The sequence below is a fragment of the Ipomoea triloba genome, chromosome 1, assembly GCF_003576645.1.
Source record: "Ipomoea triloba cultivar NCNSP0323 chromosome 1, ASM357664v1".
Classification (NCBI taxonomy): Eukaryota; Viridiplantae; Streptophyta; class Magnoliopsida; order Solanales; family Convolvulaceae; genus Ipomoea; species Ipomoea triloba.
This window is the reverse complement of record NC_044916.1, coordinates 9,068,711-9,084,587: the sequence shown is the minus strand read 5'-3', so window position 1 is coordinate 9,084,587 and position 15,877 is coordinate 9,068,711. Positions and strand designations below refer to the sequence as shown.

At 40.3% G+C, this 15,877-nt stretch overlaps 2 protein-coding genes across 2 annotated transcripts in view; both read right to left on the bottom strand.

Annotated features, from left to right (window-relative positions):
• Window positions 1-74: 74 nt before the first annotated feature.
• LOC116024330 (TMV resistance protein N-like) lies at window positions 75-5,330 on the bottom strand. The gene is made up of 7 exons (XM_031265247.1): window positions 4,840-5,330; window positions 2,882-4,001; window positions 2,362-2,781; window positions 1,153-2,043; window positions 651-1,067; window positions 419-566; window positions 75-181 (listed from the first exon to the last, which is right to left on the bottom strand). Exons 1-7 carry the CDS (start codon window positions 5,328-5,330, stop codon window positions 75-77), a joined length of 3,594 nt encoding a protein of 1,197 aa, XP_031121107.1.
• A 664-nt stretch (window positions 5,331-5,994) lies between these two features.
• The window catches only part of LOC116014325 (ankyrin repeat-containing protein At5g02620-like), a 13,567-nt gene continuing 3,684 nt past the window's right edge, over window positions 5,995-15,877 (bottom strand). Inside the window, exons 2-4 of the mRNA XM_031254362.1 lie at window positions 13,172-13,443; window positions 7,767-7,922; window positions 5,995-6,948 (exon numbers count right to left, since the gene is read on the bottom strand). Of these exons, the coding sequence (XP_031110222.1) occupies window positions 6,016-6,948; window positions 7,767-7,922; window positions 13,172-13,443 (1,361 nt within the window). The 3' untranslated portion in view covers window positions 5,995-6,015. The remainder of the gene's footprint in view (window positions 6,949-7,766; window positions 7,923-13,171; window positions 13,444-15,877) is intronic.

The following is a 15,877-nucleotide window of genomic DNA, read 5'->3' as shown; positions in this document are numbered from 1 at the left end:
TGACCTGAGTTTTAACTAATATTTTTAGGGTGTTGTCATCGTCTCTAGCTTGAACTGAGCTTTCCTCTACTCAACTATTTCCCAAAACTTCGACTATTCCATCGCAATAGCTCCTCTAGCTCTTCTTCTGCTTCCTCCTCATCACATTCAAATTCATCAAAGTCAACATCACTATCATCATCTGTGTCATCAGCATAAAACATGCATCTTAGTAAACAACACTTCATTTGTGTCTGAAATGGAGACACACAGACAGGAAAGCAGCTTATTACGTTAAGTACGTATAGTTAGATATATCTGTAGTCTAATGATATTCTGTCTAATTGTACTTAATAAGCCCAGATAACCTGCACCACGTAATTAAGATCCTAATGTATTATGTATAATATATATTATACCGGAAAAATCTTACACATACCTGAAGAAACTCCAAAAATCACACGATGATCCTCAAACAACAAATGATCGTATAGTACACCACTTACATCATTTGGATCATCACCATCTGACCTTCCTTTGAGGAGAAAGTACTTGGAGGGAGAGAAGAAGTAGTGATTCACTGCTAACTGACAGATAGACATGTAACGTTCGATTGCCGATGAAGATGATGTTTGTGTTTCTTAATGAATAATATCATACACAGGGCTAACTCCGAGCTCCTTAATCCGCAAAGTGTGGCTCTGTCCAACTACTGAGACATTGATATCATCCCCAGAAGCCAAATACTTGCCAAATTTCCAGTGGCATAGAAACACCAGATCTTCATTTGGCCCCGGGATGCCAATATATGTTGGGTTATAAATCCATTTCAGACCGCTGCTTATGTTGCTGACTTTGATGAAAAACGAGAAGGAGCCCCCGAATTTTCCTTCCCCGAAAAACTTGAATTTTTGGGGATTTTTGCAGCGTGAATATAGCATGGATATGGTCAGTCCTGTGATGTTGGTGTCTGTATATGAAGCCAACTTCAGAGTCACTGAATTTTCTACATCCTGCTTGTAGCTAAACCACCTTGGGACTTCACTTCCTGGAAAGTAAGTGCTAAAGATGCCAAATTCGTAGAGTCCCTACTCCCAAAATGAAGAAGAAGAAGATCAGAAAACGATATCAGCTCAAACCACACTCAATGTTAGAATTTGTGATGAAGTGTACCTGGACTACGTATTTACTCCTTGTTTCTGTCAATCCATTGAAGAGCTCAACCTCAGCATCCCGAATGGCTTCTATATCTAAGTACCCCAAAGTTTTGACCAGTTCTGCATCAAAGTTGCTTATTGGTGCAAGCTTGAACAGGCCCTGAACCTCATTCAGTTTCTCACAATCCATCACAAGCAAGAATAGCTCTGTCCAAAGATTTGGCAGATTTCTAATGCCTTGCAGTGATGTGCATCCTGCTGCCTTGAGTTTAGTGAGGCTCAATGGGAGTTCCGGGAGCGTTTGGAGATTCACACAATCGTCTAACCACAGTTCCTTGAGCACACCGAGGTCTATGATGCTCTGTGGAATGCTGCAAATTAGGTTGCCACTTAAGTTCAAGAAATGTAATGAGGGTAGACTGGTGATGCCAGTTGATAACGCATCATCTGTCAGGCTGCACTTCACGAGACTCAGGCTTACTAAGGAGCGCGATAAAGAAGAGAGCACGAAACTTTCAGAATATGGAGCTTTTTTTAGCCTGGATAACCAAGACCTCCACTGTGTATGCTGGTGACCGAAAGCAATTTCATCCGCGTGGAGTGTGGTTAAGGATTCGAGCTTCCCTAGCTCCGTTGTGGTTGTGGCTAGCCTTGAACAGCCCGAGATGACGAGGTGTTCCAAGGATTTTAGGTTGCTGAAACTTGTTGGAAGCCTCCTGAGATTCTTGCAGCCTCTTAAGTTGAGAAAAGTGAGTCCCTCAAGATCTCCAATTGATTCATGAATCTCAGCCAGTTTTGTGCAGTCTTTTAGGATCAGTCTTTTGAGACTAGGAAGGCCACAAAAATTTGGGGTTGTCAGGAGGCTATGGGAGTGACTGAAATTGAGGATTTTCAAAAACCTTAGGATCTGATACATGACACAATGGATATATCAGTCAAATAATAACAGAAAATGAACATTGTTTAGTACACACAAAGTCAAGAAAATGGGGTACCCGAGGATACAAACTTGTAACTACAAGATCACGAGTTTGAATCTCAGCTCTCTTGATTTGAGCCGGTCAGCTTTGAGCAATCTAGACTGATTTACCTCCTTGTGGTCCTTTACCAGCTAAGATCACAAGATGGCCGGGGTTTACCTAGTGCACACCCACGGGTACTGGGTTTCCCTCGTTACCCAAAAAAAAAAAACAAAAAATTTCAAGAAAATGGATAGATACCATACCCTGATTCCCTCCCAAGCTTTTCTCAAGTTGCCATTTCTCATGTCCAAAGCAACCAGACCCTCCAAAGGAAAATCATCAGGAATGGACTTTGAACTGAATCCATGCCAAGAGAGAAACCTTAAATTCACTGGTAGCAAAGCATACGAGCCGGATAACTTTACATGACTGAGCTGCAGAATTCTCAGTCTCTCCATTCTCGAAAATGCATCAACTCCGAAGCATGGTTCATGCGAAATTTCTGCATTGTTATTTATAAGTTGTGACAGAAAGTTCAGTCTGCTACGCTTTTGCACATTCTCGCAATTTCCTCCTGCATAAAGTCTTTCAGCATCATTGACATTAAACATTGATGATGTAGTGACTTTAGCTTTCCTCAACATTTGCATATCAAGAACAAGGGCCTCAACTTTTTCTGTCCCCTAATAGAAAAAAACAATCCAACAATGTAATGCTTATAGATACAGAAAATGTGGGAAATATGTATGTGCTAAATGAAGTATGGAGTTGGATTATCTTTACATTTTTTGCCTTCAATACATTGAAAGAATCTTTATGTATCCAAATTCTGCTTCTTTTCCAGGGCTCCCAAGGCGATTCTTTTCGAATAATTTCTCTTCCCATATCTTGAATAAGCTGATGCATCATAATTTTACTCTTACTAGCAGCATCAATTGTTGTTAACAGACACCGATCGGTAAGTACTTGAATTCCATCAACCGAAAACAAACCACATCCATCAAGCACAGTTACCACAAAATCCTTGTTTTTGCCAACAAAGAAACAAGCAATATCAAGGAAAATGTTCCTGACATCATTATCCGGCAAAGAATCGAAACTGATCCTAAGTTTTTCAAGAATTTTCGTCTGAGGAATCACTTTCAATTTCTGTAATGCACTTTCCCACACCTCAGGACTTGAGCCACATAAAGCTGACCCCAAGACCTTAAGAGCCAAGGGATTCCCTTCACAGTGAAACACAACATTTCTCGAAAGGTCCTTGAAGTCCTCGGGTGGCCACTCTTTCCCAAACGCGTGCAGGCTAAAGAGCTGAAGTGATTCTTTCTCACTCAATGACTTGACCTTATACATCTTGCAATCACAAAACTCACTACCATCAAACAAGTGATCATTTCTCGTAGTTATGATAACTTTGCTCCCGGGATGCAGCCATTCTCGCATGCCAAGAACCGCGTTTAACTGATCTGTATCCTCAACATCATCAAGAACAACAAGAACTCTTCTGTAATTCACAGCTTCTCGTATCCTCACAATACCTTCATGGACATTGTAGATCTTCTTCACCTTTTCCCCAAGGATATCTCTGAGGAGCTGTGTTTGAAGGCGGGGCAGGCCATCATACTGCTCTGAAGCTGCTCTTACATCTGCAAGAAAGCTACTGCCATCAAAGCTGTGATTGTTGAGATTATATGCAGTCTTGGCAAGGGTAGTCTTGCCCACACCCCCCATCCCATACACTGCAAGAATATCAACACTGGTTGATCCATCCTGTAGCCATAGATTGATCTCCTTGACTCGAGTTTCTATTCCTATAGGGTGCTGATGAGAAACATACAGAACTTTGCGATTCAGCTTTCTTGCTGCCTCCTTCACTATTTGTTTGATGAACCTTGATTCATACCTACACATTAATAGCCCCAAGCATCACTATATATATTTATATATAAGGTTAATTACATTTTTTGTCCTAGATTTATTGGTGACATTAAGTTCTTTTTTTATTTTTATTTTTATAACATTCCATGTTAGTCCAACTATTATTGTGGCAAGACTATTTTTGTCCTTTGTCAACAAACATTTTTAAATGGCATTAAATATGATGGCATTTTAGTCTATTCAGTTCTAAGTGTTAATTTTAAAGGTGCAATTACACCCATCAACAATTCATTTTGATGCAATGAAGCTCAAAAACCAGTTAATAATCGGCTATCACAGGTCATTAGGGATCTGGCCAACCTCCGGCGATATTTCAGGTTAAAAAGTGATCGACGATAGGCGAACAGTCGCCGCTCACGAAGAAGGAGACCAATGTCGCATTCTCACTAGATTTATATGTGTCATTCCATTGCTGTGGAAGCTCAAGTATTAGAGGTTCTACTATAAGGCGCGGGATGCAATTGAAGGAGATACAAAATGTAGCCATGAATTAGGGAATTTTTCAAAAAAAAAAAAAGATAAAAGAAATAAATAAAAAAATAAATAAAAATTATCATATCAACCTACTTTGTACAAAAAGACTGAAATGTCTTCATATTTAGCATCATCTAAACTGATTTGATGACGGAGGACCAAAAATAGTTATGCCAGAATAATACTAGAACTAACCGGCAATATTTTGAAAAAAGAAATGATATCTATAAAAAAAAATTGGAATTATATAATCCATATCACAAGCTTTAATTTAGGAATAGATATAAGGAAAATAAGCATAATATTATATATATGAGATGATAGATTACCCATGAGCCTGATTGTGAGAGACCATTCCCCCTAGATCAGCAACTTGTTTGAGAGCAGCCCTCCACTGGTTCACCTTCTTCATCCATTCTGATGATGATGAAGATTCCACTACTCGATCTTCATATCGACCAAAAGCTTTAGCAAAGCTCCCTCCTTGTTTCCTCACATCAGAAGGATCCACGCTGAAGAAAACAGGAAGAACGAAGAATGGCAATCCCTCACAGCCACTACGCTTCCACTCCATAATCCACACAAGCTCATCAAGGCACCTCTCCAATGATGCATAGTCTTCTGTCACTACAACTATCGCCATTCTTGATTCTTGAATCGCCTTTTTAATATGCAATTCTTCATCTTCTTCTTCTTGTTCATGGTCAAACTCACAAGTTGGGATGCCTGCATTGGTCAAGGCGGCTGAGAGATGACCCCCAAAGCTCTTACCCACTTCCTTGCTCCTGAAGCTTAAGAAAACTTGTCCTCTTGAATTCATCAAATTAAACTCTCTCAAGATGAAGAAGAAGAAGAAGAAGTTGTTTTCTTGAGTTGAGGAAGCTATCTAGTGCAGCAAGAAATAGATAAATAGATCGTATTGCTGGCTGGCTGTTTAGATCATAGTGCACAATTGCACATTGTAATCCTCGAAGTCGAACGACATTTTTTATGCTCAGCAAAAGGGAATAAACTTTATTTTTTAGATATAATAATTTGTTATTTATTGAGTATCAGATGCCCTTATTTAAAGTCCTCCAATCATCTCACTGCTCAATTAATTCCTCTAGATAATTGAGCGAAAGTGAGAGAAAATTCAAAAATACAATATTATATTCACGTTAGGTTGATTCTTTAGTATCATTCCATGACTATTAAATCTACATCAAGTAAAAGTTTTGATTAAAAGTTACTACGATTATTGTGATTATATGACTACCTGACTTATTTGCTAAAATATAAAGGTTATTAAAAAGCTATTCTTTATAACTTTTTTCTTTAAAGAAATAGAAAACTAAAAAGCGGGTCCTTATCCACTTGTGCCAAAAGACTAAATGAGGGCATAATATAATCAACTTCTTGTATCTACGTACAATTACAATACAATACCGATTAACAAAGTTGAGCTAATTTTAATCAAATACACATGAATATACTACCGACTCTAAAATTACCTAGCTTAATAATTAGTATAAATGGTAACCTTGATCCGAGCTTTCGACATCTGAATTGCTACTAGTCTCTATACTATGCTTCCCCAAAACCTTCATTTCTTCAACACGGCTCACACTACTATTGGGGCTCCCATTTTTGAGTTTCGTGCTTTTGGTTTTCCTCCATTTGTGCTTCCTAAACCAATGGCTAATCAACAGCCACCCCAAACCACAAAACACAACCATTGTGAAGCCACCCCCTATAGTCACCACCTCGGCTAAAACCAACCTAGTCCCTTTCCCCGCTGGCATGATCGTCCATATGGCGGATATATAAGCCGCGGCCATGAACATGGTCGAAGCCCACAACACTTTATGCGTAGCCACCATCAAGCTCATCATGGATTTTCTCTTGAAAGGTATGATGCTGACGTGGACGTTGACGATTCCGAGGGAGAGGAAAAGGGCTACAATGTTGCATATCAGGAACACCCTGAAGTCCGTGGCATGTCCCCGAAGTGCTTTTCCCGTCTCCTGGTTGAACCCGCCTGGCGGGTTCACCCCGGCGGCGAATGTGACGGTGGCGATCAAAACCGCCACCACGGTTATGGTCTTCCGCGCGTTCCTTAGGCCCTCGCTTTGGAGCTCCAGTTGCTTCGCCCTGCGGCGGCTGGTGGGCTTGTGGGTGCGGTACGGGGACGCGGCGTCGTGCAAATGAGATTTGTGGTTTGGCCACCAAAAGATGTTTTGAGGGGATTTTTGGGACGGTGTGTCTGGGACTTGTTGGATGTCTTGAAAGATTGGGGAGAGTTGATCGCATCTTTTGGCGCCGGCTTCTTGTAGTGCAGGGATGATTGCTAGGGCTCCCGAGTTGCTTGCGTCTGCCTCCACTACATCAAGAGCTGTGTAGCCCTTTCGGTTCAATGCATTCACTTCAACTCCAAGCTTCAGCAGATAGATAAGCATCTAACAAATATATTCATTTTGTTAGTACGTGTATGTTAAGAAGATTTAAGCGCTTTACCACTTGTAAAAATTGGTTTTGGCCCTAGGCATTAGCCAGCCGCTTAACGTATGATCAGTATAATGGGGAGTCTAGGAGGCAACTTAGGCACGGATTAGGCTGCTTAGTTGATTGATTAGTTATTGTTTTTCCTTTTTATTTTTATTTTTGTTTAAATGAGTTATTTCATTTGGGTGAAATAACCTAAATGGTTCCATCCATAGATTATTTTAATATTAACTATTAAAGTATTAAATAATTTATAATTATCAAATTGTAAAATAATTTAAAAAATAAACAAATTTAAAAAAATAAATAAATATATGAGCGTCTAGGTGCTAGATGTCCGAGGAGTGCCTAAATATTTTTTTTTTAACCATGACTATGGCTAAAAGTTATATAGGGCTCAACTTTTTTTTTTTTTTTATAAACTATCATTATATTTTCGAGAGATAGCGTGCTAGACTGGTCATTCAGCGGCGTGTACCCAATAATCCCCTACACACCAAATGATGGTCCTTTATCGGCCTCTGCCCAACAATTCTCCCTCCACTGCACAGTTTTTGCTGGGACACACCAAAAGCTGTGCTCCTAATAAAGGTGCAACTTTTCTTTTTATAGACATTCATCACATTTTGGAGAGATAGGGTGTTGGACTTGACCCTTCATCGGTCTTCGCCAACAATCCTCTACCCATCCATTGATAGACTGGTCCACCTACTAGTTATTTGCCTCTTTGCTTAAACAAAATAAAATAAAATTAAAGGTGCTTACTACGTACCCCTCTGAGTTTAGCAGAAGTTGCCAAATGCAAAACGGTATTCCCATCATTGTCTTGGGCGTTCTTGAGAGTTGACACATCAAGGACCTCCATCAAATACTTGAGCACTTCAAACTGATTATTCTTGACAGCCAAATGCAAAACTGTTTCTCCATGCTTGATGTAGAGATTTAGAAGCAGAGACAGTGCTCTCCCTAGGGTTTCATGTCAGAAAATCAGGGGGGCGCCGCGCCCCCCAAATCTCGCTCCTTTGCGGACATCCTTTCATCCTCTTCTTGTGATCTACCACTCTGTCCACCAGAGCGCTACAAAGGAATGCCAGCAGTTACATTCTCCGACAAAGATATCCAAGAATTTTCTCAGCGATACAGATTTGCCTTAGTGGGCAAATTTATGAAAGGCCGACCTACCATGGCAACCCTTAAAAAAGCTTTCGACCAGATTGGGTTTGCAGGAACTTTCACCCTCGGCCTGCTAGATAATCGCCACATCCTTATTACTTTCGTCAAAGAGGAAGACTTCCAACGCTGCTGGCTGCGCAAAACTTGGTTCATTCAAGGCTACGCTATGCGTATTCTCAAATGGACAGCAGATTTTCGACCGGATGTTGAATCGCCAGTGGTTCCAGTTTGGATTGCCTTTGAAGGACTACCAGCTCATCTCCAGGAGAAGCGACCCCTCTTCACAATCGCCAATCTAATAGGTACTCCTTTAAAAATTGACGCTTCAACCTTGGCGCACAACCGACCATCTGTAGCGCGAATCTGTGTCGAACTAAACGTGATGAAGCCTTTACCCAAACAAGTATGGATCAACAATGGCTCTTTAGGGGGATTTTCTCAACCAGTGATCTATGAACATATTCCGCCTTACTGCGGAATCTGCAATAAATTTGGTCACCTCCAAACCGAGTGCAATCGCAACCCTCGCCCTCAAGCCACCTCATCTCAGGCTATATCAACCAAGGTAGCTTCTGAACCTCCTAAACAAACTTCACAGGCGCAACTTGCCCCTCCAAGAAAAAGATGGCGCCCAGTAAAAGAGCCGGTGACAGAGCATCAGTCGGTAGAGCAGGAAAAATCGGATACTCAACAGACAGATGAGCCTTCCATCCCTTCAAGTCAAGAGATTGAAATTCCCGAAAACAACTCCTTGGGAATAACACTGAGAGATGACCAGAAACTGCAAGCTCAAAGGAGTAATGATACGGCACCAGGGCACTATTCAGATGGTGAGGAGATACAGAGGTTAGATCTTCCCCGACATGTTCTTCTTCAATCTTGGAAAGAGGACAGTCGCAGGTTAGCTACAAAAATATCCAACTCCGTTTCCGATCAAGATAACTTTATCACTGTCACTCATAAAAAACGGCGACCAAGAAAGGATTACTCGTCTCAAGCACCTTCAGTCACTACCCGCTTGGCGGCGGGTTCCCTCAAGAGAGTCTCTTTCTCTCATCGTTTTAAATGAAAGTTCTCATTTGGAACGTCCGAGGCCTGCTCTCCTCGTGTCGCAGGCTTAGGCAAATGATCAGATGCGAGGGTCTTGGCTTGATTGCAGTGATCGAGCCTTTCCTTTCTCCTAACCAGATTGAAGTTTTTGCATGCAAGTTAAATCTTCAATTCTGCTTTGCTTCTACAAACTGTAAGATTTGGCTTTTTTGGTCTGGTGACTACTCTGTGAACATAATGGCGGATATGGATCAGTTCGTTCATTGCAATATTTCAAACATGCATTTAAATTTTGAATTTGATTTTGTGGCGGTCTATGCTAAACACACTAGAGCCGAGCGACAAACACATTGGTCACAGCTCAGTATCCTAACTGCCAACTTGGGGCCTGTCTTGATAGGAGGTGACTTCAACTCCATCTCTTCAGTTGCAGAATACCGTGGTAATGCAATACCAGATTTAGGCGGAATCACAGACTTCTCCAACTTTATTGTTGAACAATCGTTAATCGACACTGTGCCAACAGGAGGACTTTACACATGGTCGGGAGTGAGAAGCACAGGTAGAGTTTGGAAACGCCTAGACAGATTTCTAATGACAACTGCCTTTCGTGATTTTTTCACAGATGCTAGAGTCGAGTTAAAGAGCAGAGCGACCTCAGACCACTCACCGATCATTCTGACGGCTACCAATTCTAGTATGACTGCACCCAAGCAATACCGGTTCCAAAATATGTGGATATCACACCCTGGTTTCCAAGAGTTGGTGTCTACCAACTGGATACAACCGGCTGATGGAGGAGGTATGAGGGCCCTAAGTTACAAACTAAAACGGCTCAAGCAAGCTCTGTGCATTTGGAACAAAGAAGTATTTGGCAATATTTTTGATAAAGTGAAAAGCCTAGAGCGATCAGTTACTGAAGCTGAACAACAATTTGATGACAATCCAAATGAGACGAACCGGGAAATTCTAAGCAAAGAACAAGCATTACTGCAACAGGCTCTTAAACAGGAGGAATGTTTCTGGAAACAAAAGGCCCGCATAAAGTGGCTGCGCGAAGGAGATGCTAACACAAAATTTTTCCATGAAACGGTAAAGGACAGACATCGAAGACAACGGATCAGCTCAATAAAAAACAATGAAGGTACCTTACTAACGAGCCAGTTGGATATCCAAACTGAGGCAGTTAATTTTTTTGCTAATCTCTACACTGCTGAAGAGTGTTCTGGCTATGAAATGGCTTTGGAAACAATTTCAAATGCTTTATCAGATGACGATATCAAAATGCTCACCTCAACTGTCTCGCGCCAAGAAGTAAAAGAAGCAGTGTGGGACCTTGACCCAGATAGTGCGGCCGGCCCAGATGGGTTCTCAGGATCTTTCTATAGGAGCTGTTGGGACACAATACACAATGATGTATATATGGCGGTTTTGGATTTCTTTGTGGGAGTCCCGGTTCCAAAAGGGATCGCAAGTGCTCAAATTGTTCTAATCCCCAAGAAACAAAATCCAGTTTCCTTTGCTGATTTCAGACCCATATGTTTGTGCTCCTTTGCGAGTAAGATTTTCACAAGAATCACAACCTCACGTCTCCGGCAAATACTCCCAAAGCTCATATCACGAGAACAAACAGGTTTTGTTGAGAGTCGAAATATCCAAGATAATGTGCTTTTGGCCTTTGAGCTGATACAATACTTAGATAAACGATGTCGCGGCTCAAATGTTGCAATCAAATTGGATATGATGAAGGCCTTTGATCGAGTAGATTGGCCTTTTCTACAGAAACTGCTTACCAAGTTTGGCTTTCCAGAGACCTTTGTTCGTTTAATAATGAACAACTTATCTTCCACGAGGCTATCAATTATGGTAAACGGCATCAGTTGTGGATATTTCCAACCAACTCGAGGTGTAAAGCAAGGAGATCCTCTATCTCCCATATTGTTTATTCTGATTTCGGAGGTTTTATCCCGCATGCTAATCCACAACATTGGAACTGGCTTAATCTCTCCATATGCAACATCTTTGGGCTGCCCAACAATCACCCACCTAGCCTTTGCGGACGACATTATTATCTTTGTGAATGGGGGGCTTACTTCTCTAAAAAGGTTATCCAACGTGCTTAAGTCATACCAAAAAGCATCAGGCCAGCGCATAAATTATCACAAGAGTTTTTTTGTCGCATCCAAACGTTGCCCAACTCAACGCATTAATGCGATGGAACGAGCTCTTCAGATGCGCCACTCGAAACTGCCGTTCAAATATCTTGGAATTAACTTGTTCCGGGGCAGAAACAGAGTGATCCACCACCATCATATTCTTGAGTCCATTGATAGGAAATTGTTAGGATGGCAGCGCCAGCTCCTATCTCCAGGTGGTCGTTTAACTCTAATCAAACACGTGCTAGCTGCAATTCCGCTTTACTCAATGGCAGTCGTCCAACTCCCCAAGCAAATAATTAAAGACATTGAGCAGCGAATAGCACGTTTTTTCTGGGGGTTCAATAATGGCAAACCAAAACACCATTGGGCTTCTTGGAAAAAACTATGTTATCCGGTTGAGGAGGGAGGCCTGGGGCTTCGATCTTTGATGGTGACCCAACTTGCAAATGCAGCTCACTTATGGTATAAATTTCGCACTGGCTCATCTATATGGACAGACTACATGCGGATTAAATATCATAATGAGCAGCGCCACCCTACAAGTTCACATGTTTGGAAAAGGATGATGGAGGTTTCAGAGATGGTGGAAGAACATCTGCTTGCTACAGATGATAAAATCATTTGGACCCTCTCCTCGACTGGGGAATTCACAACGCACACAGCATATGACCTCTTCCGACCAAAGACAGGAGTTACATTGTCTTCAAAATGCATTTGGATGAAGCCTCTTCCGGCTAAAATCTCTATTTTCATGTGGAAGACTCTTCGCAGGCTACTACCCTTTCCCGACTGCTTGGAACGCTTTGGCATAAATCTACCATCAGTCTGCCCCTTCTGTTGGAATGCCACTGCAACAATGGAACATTGCTTATTTAGCTGCAGCAAGGTAGCGCTGGTCTGGTCCTATTTGGCTGCAATTTTTGATGTTAATTGCTCAAATGTTTCTACCATACGAGCTGCATGTCACTCCTGGTGGTTAGCTTCATCAACAACATCTATTTCAAGAATCATAATTAATCTAATGCCTTCAATCATCCTTTGGAAAATTTGGTGCTCTTATAATGCAGCTATCTATGAAGAAACCTCTTTTTCCCCAGGTGTACTGATTAATATGGTTAAACGAGAATTCCTTCTGCTTTCTATTGCAAAACCGATGCGCTCAAATGATGTTTCTGACCTTCTCCTAATCCGCGAAGGTTTTGCCGCTTTTTTCTCCCCTCCAAAGCGTCGCATCACGGCCTGGATCAAATGGTTCAAACCCCCATCGGGTCGTCTTAAACTTAACACGGATGCCACCTTTTCTAGCTTTGGAGCCGCAGGTGGCGCTTGCATAAGAGATTCAGCGGGGCATCTTGTGACAGCTCTCTCTTTCCCGTTAGATGCCTCATCCGCTCAGGAAGCCGAAGTCCTTGCCCTTCACTTTGCTTTAACTTGGTGTGCCTCAGCAGCCAAATTCCCCACATTCGTCGAGGTAGATTCCTCCAACTTGGTTAGTTATGTTCAATCTGACTTGCTGAATATTCCTTGGAAAATAAAAAATGCGATCAGCCAGATAAGAAATTTGCTTTTATCTTGGTCAGCATCCCTGTCTCATATTTACCGGGAGGCAAACAAAGTGGCTGACGCTCTTGCTCTCTTTGGTATTAGCCGATCTTATCCTTCAATATATTTTGACTTCTTCACCTTGCCGGCTCAAGTGCAAGATGTTTTTTTGTATGACTTTAGAGGCTTTACTACCTCTCGTTTGATTAATCAATGACTCTGTCTTTCGATTAAAAAAAAAAAGAAAAAAAACTGTTTCTCCATGCTTGGTAACCATATGAGCAGATTCCAGACTCGCGTCTATCAATTCATAGATGATATTAACTCGGCCTTTGACTGCCGCCCAGTGCAGGGGTGTCCGCCCCTCCTTATCTTGCCGGAAACAAAGATCGCTGTCAACTTCCAACAACTCTTTGGTTGCCTCCAAGTGGCCTTTGCTGCATGCTAGATGCAACGGAATGCACCCATTTGAGTCCTTTTTTGATGCGAACTCTGGGCGTGCTCTTACTATTTCCTTAACAATAACTGCAAATTGGCGCCCGCCCATATGTTACTATACGTTGTTTGGTTTATATGTAACACACGTACTATATATTACACTGCAAAAGTATAATGGGATTGCTCATTGCTGAAAACTTTCCTAGCATTCCTAGCTAGCATGTGTATGTACCCAGTACGTGACACTAGATTTTTGGGCCTTGTTTTCTTTTTAAACCTTTGTTGAGGTAAAGTTGTTTCTTGTGTATATCATCTTTTTTCTCTTCTTTAATTTGTTTCTTTCATGCAAGCAAACAATTATGCTATTTTCTAAATAATAACAAAGACAAATGTGGGTAATGTCTAACATATGTGTGCATATATATACAAATTAGTGTGCACTAATGAGTAATGAGTGAGTTCACAATTTGACTACAAACAAAACCAACATGAGCGCGCACCTTTAAAACCCCGCAAGTGCACACATAATAGCACAAGTGTGCACATATGAACCTAAAGACAAGAACAACATACAACCCATTTTCCAAAAAATATTTCAACTTTCTGGTGTTTTGCTGAATGTCTTTTTCTGTTTGGATGAAAGTTAAGAAATTATATTTTTTCTGTTTAGTTCATTTTCTTGAAAATGAACATATTATTTGTTATATTAACAACATCATCATCACCATCATCATCAACAACAACAATAATAATAATATGTGGTGGTGGTGGTGGTGTAGTGGTGGTGTGGTAGTGGTGGTGGTAGTGGTAGTGGTGTGGTAGTGGTGGCGGCGGCGGTGGCGGTGTTAGTGTTTGTGGTGGTGGTGGTAGTGTGGTGATGGTGGTGTTGTTGTGGTTGTTGGTGGTGATGGTGGTGGTATGGTAGTAGTGGTGTTAGGTGTTGGTGTACGTTGGTGTAGTAGTGGTGGTGGTGGTGGTCGTCATCGTGTGGTAGCAGCGGTGGTTGTGGTAGTGGTATCATGATGATGGCGATGCTATGGTGGTGTTGGAGGTGGTGGTGAATATAATAATAATAATAATAATCCAGAAACTAAGTTAAGAGAGAAGAGAGGGAAGCCAAATGGAAAATAAATAATTCAGAAACTGTCTTCCGAATAAAAATTAGGAAGATATTTTATGCTAAATTGAACCTTTTATTATTGATCGGAATGAATATTTTTCTTTGACTTCATTTTTCTTGAGTACCCAAACACTAGAAAATCCGTAAAATGACTTCTAGAAATTATTTTTCGGGTTTCCAAACGGACCCTAAATCTGGTCGAGATCAGAATTTATTATTTGATAATTTCAACACGAAAGAGGTTACACTTCGACAGAGTACACACTGCTAGAAATCAACAGATTTCTGACCACCCAAAAAATGGTCGGAAATGTCCTTAATCTAGTCGAAAACGCTTGTTCCGACCACTTTTTCGACCAATTTGGGTATCCAGAAAAACCCTTTCGGGAGCTGTCGGAATACAAACGACCGGCAAAACAATTGGACGGTCCGAAATTTCCGACCACCTGGTGGTCGTAAATCTGGACCAATAAACCAATCTTGTTCTTGGATTTCCGACCACTACATCTACTATCCGTAAGATCACAACTTTGGAAGACAAGTCTAACCGAGAGACCTTGGTTGTCATATAGGTCATGTCGATAGACTTCCATGCGCCAACTCGATAGGTTAATAACATCTTTTCACATTGGTCATTCAGTAGATGTCATGACTTCTACGTAGGTGTAAGGCTCATTTTTTTTAATAAAAATGCCCGAAAATTCAATGCAATCATTTTCTAATAGATAGGTTAAAGTATTTGACTCATACTCTAACAAATATGTTAGAAAATCTAGACCAAAGGGATATTTCAATCCTTGCTCGTTTGATACGTCGTCTAGGCTCTAGCTTAGGTTTGTTTTCGACCTCCCACTCTCATTATCCATAATCACGTTGAATGTCCGTTTTGATGTTCTAGGTTTATCATTATAACTACACGAAAATAAATATATATAGATAGATACATTTCTCAATTCAATTATCACGTCGGTAAGAACTTTTGTTATGTGCATATCAAATAAAGCTATAATATATCGTTTTAGGGAATTTTTTTTTATTTTTTATTTTTGGTGTCGGAACCATTACTTTTGATATGTATTTGTTTAAAATTATTAACTTTTGTTATAAAGTAATATGTATTATTGTTTATTTAGTATTTATAATTTAAATTTAGTATTTATAATATAGGTTTACAATTTTTTTATTTAGGTTTTAGAATTTATCTAAAAATTATATTATTAAAATTGCACTTTAAACTTTAAAAAAAATCCTGCGAACAGGTTCTCATGTCAATAAATAAATCAATATATATATATATATATATATATATATATATATATATATATATATATATATATATATATATATATATATATATATATATATATATATATATATATATATATATATATATATATATAT

Excerpts from the sequence above, each read along its gene's own strand:
- LOC116024330 (XM_031265247.1), bottom strand. The coding sequence starts at position 5,330 with ATGAATTCAAGAGGACAAGTTTTCTTAAGCTTCAGGAGCAAGGAAGTG. Across the intron at positions 2,782-2,881 it reads ATGTATTGAAGGCAAAAAAT|GGGACAGAAAAAGTTGAGGC; the intron begins GTAAAGATAATC and ends TTTTTCTATTAG. Across the intron at positions 567-650 it reads TGCGGATTAAGGAGCTCGGA|TTAGCAGTGAATCACTACTT; the intron begins GTTAGCCCTGTG and ends TCTATCTGTCAG.